Source organism: Quercus lobata, chromosome 4 (assembly GCF_001633185.2).
Source record: "Quercus lobata isolate SW786 chromosome 4, ValleyOak3.0 Primary Assembly, whole genome shotgun sequence".
NCBI classification, from domain to species: Eukaryota; Viridiplantae; Streptophyta; class Magnoliopsida; order Fagales; family Fagaceae; genus Quercus; species Quercus lobata.
The window spans coordinates 29716606-29718866 of NC_044907.1; the positions used below are offsets into that span (position 1 = coordinate 29716606).

A 2261-nucleotide genomic window follows, 5' to 3' on the forward strand; every position below is an offset into this window, starting at 1 on the left:
TAACCCACGACATGTACGCAGATGATATAGTGTTGTTTTCAAAAGCTACCAAGTATGATGCAACCAATCTCATCAATTGCTTAGATAAGTATTGCAGTTGGTCTGGACAAAGCATAAACAAATCAAAGTCTAGTGTCTTTTTCTCCAAACACACTCAAGCTAACATTAGAAGAGCCATTAAGCATCTTCTCCAAATGAAAAGCCTTTAAGAAAAATGTCATTTAATTAGGCGCTCCCCTGTTCCTCTCTAAAGCCCCCTCTAAAGACTTCAAATTCCTTAAGGAAAAGCTAGAGAGAAAGCTCATGGGATGGAGAAGCACATTGATCAACTCAATTGCTCAAGCAATACCGAATTATACTATGTCCACTTTCAATATTCCAGCAAAGAATTGTGACAAGATAGATTCTTTAATAAGAAGATTTTGGTGGAAACCTAAGGAAAAGGAGGGTAGGTTCATTGCCTGGAAAGCCTGGGACAAGCTATGTTGTCCCAAATATGAAGGAGGTCTTGGTTTCAAGAAAACAAAAGATGTAAACAATGTTTTGCTAGCGAAATTAGCTTGGCTCGTGGCATCTAGCAGAGAAAGCTTATGTATGGATATCCTTAGAGCTAAGTACAAAGTCAAGCATGATTGGCTTCAAAAGGATCCCACAAAGGTTGCTTCGCCTACTTGGAGAGGTATAGAGAATGCTAAAAAGCTTATTGTGAAAGGTGCATGCTATATCATTGACCACACTACTCATTCTTGGATTCCTAGCCTTGTTACTGAACTATTTGATGCTGCCTCTGCCCAGGCCATTATGTCGATCCCTATACCTTACAGTCCCAGGCTGGACAAGCTTATGTGCACTCCTAGTTCCAAGGGAGTATTCTCAGTCAAGTCAGCTTACCGAGTCTCTCTTGAGTAGAATAGCAGCTTCAGTCAGTCAAGACTCCTCTGGTCTAAATTATGGAAAGCTAAGCTTCTAGAGCGGGTTAAAATGCTTCTCTGGCAGATTGGATCCAACCCACTAAAGAAAATCTAAAGCAAAAATTGGAGCACATAGATTCAAATTGTGTGCTATGTAAATCTGAGAGTAAGTCTTGTGTCCACCTCTTTTGCGAATGCCCCGTAACCAGAGCTATCTGGCTGGCTGCCTATTGGGGTTTTAGAGTAAATTTGGACTGCATAGTATCTAGTGAGGATATCATAAGGTTCATTGTGGTCCCCACTATTGAAGTGGGCCCATGTGTGGCTTGAATTGCCACAAGCCCAACTTAGTTGACCAAATCCTATTTGTAATAGGAACCTTTTTTCAACCGACTTTAATATATATATATATATATATATTATACTTCTAGTGTAGCCGTGTGATTTGAGAAAAATTCCAATTAACCTAGTGAGCAGCCGCATGAGAGAAAATAGAGAAAATAGAGGCAGCCAGCTTCTATTCTTATTTTTTCTGTGAGAGAGTGTGCTAGGGTGTAATTGGGAATTGAGTTTCTTGAGAGTGTTCTTGTGCACTATTGTATTTTCCCTGATAATAGTGAAATCCTTGCAACTCCGTGGACATAGGCAAATTGCTGAACCACGTAAATATTGTCTTGTGCGTGTGATTGTTTTCTTTGGCGTGTGTTTTCTCTATTTGTTTTGCTTCTCACAGGTTGGGATTTTGATTAAATTCCCTACAACTGGTATCAGAGCCTAGGGTTAGGTTTGAGTGGGAGCAATGGCAGAGGAAGCAGGAAAGGCGTCTGGAGTAGAAAAGTTTGATGGCACAGACTTTGCGTATTGGAAGATGCAAATTGAAGATTATCTCTATAGGAGGAAATTGCATCTGCCTCTTTTGGGGACAAAACCTGAGGCTATGAAGGCTGAGGAATGGGCTCTTCTTGACAGACAAGTACTAGGAGTTATCAGGTTAACTCTGTCTAGGTCTGTTGCACACAATGTTGTAAAGGAGAAGACTACAGTAGATCTGATGAAGGCTTTATCTAGTATGTATGAAAAGCCTTCAGCAAACAATAAGATGCACTTGATGAAGAAACTGTTCAATCTGAAGATGGCAGAGAATGCATCAGTAGTACAACATTTGAATGAATTTAATACTATCACAAATCAATTGTCGTCTGTAGAAATTGATTTTGATGATGAGATTCGTGCTCTGATCGTCTTGGCTTCTTTGCCAAACAGTTGGAAGGCAATGAAGATGGCAGTAAGCAATTCTACAGGAAAAGAAAAGCTCAAGTACAATGATATACGAGATTTAATTCTGGTTGA

General features: G+C 39.8%; 1 protein-coding gene across 1 annotated transcript; it reads left to right on the forward strand.

Moving 5' to 3' along the window:
• Positions 1-360: 360 nt before the first annotated feature.
• Positions 361-909, forward strand: LOC115985008 (uncharacterized mitochondrial protein AtMg00310-like). The gene has a single exon (XM_031107985.1). It carries the CDS (start codon positions 361-363, stop codon positions 907-909), a length of 549 nt encoding a protein of 182 aa, XP_030963845.1.
• Positions 910-2261: the final 1352 nt, after the last annotated feature.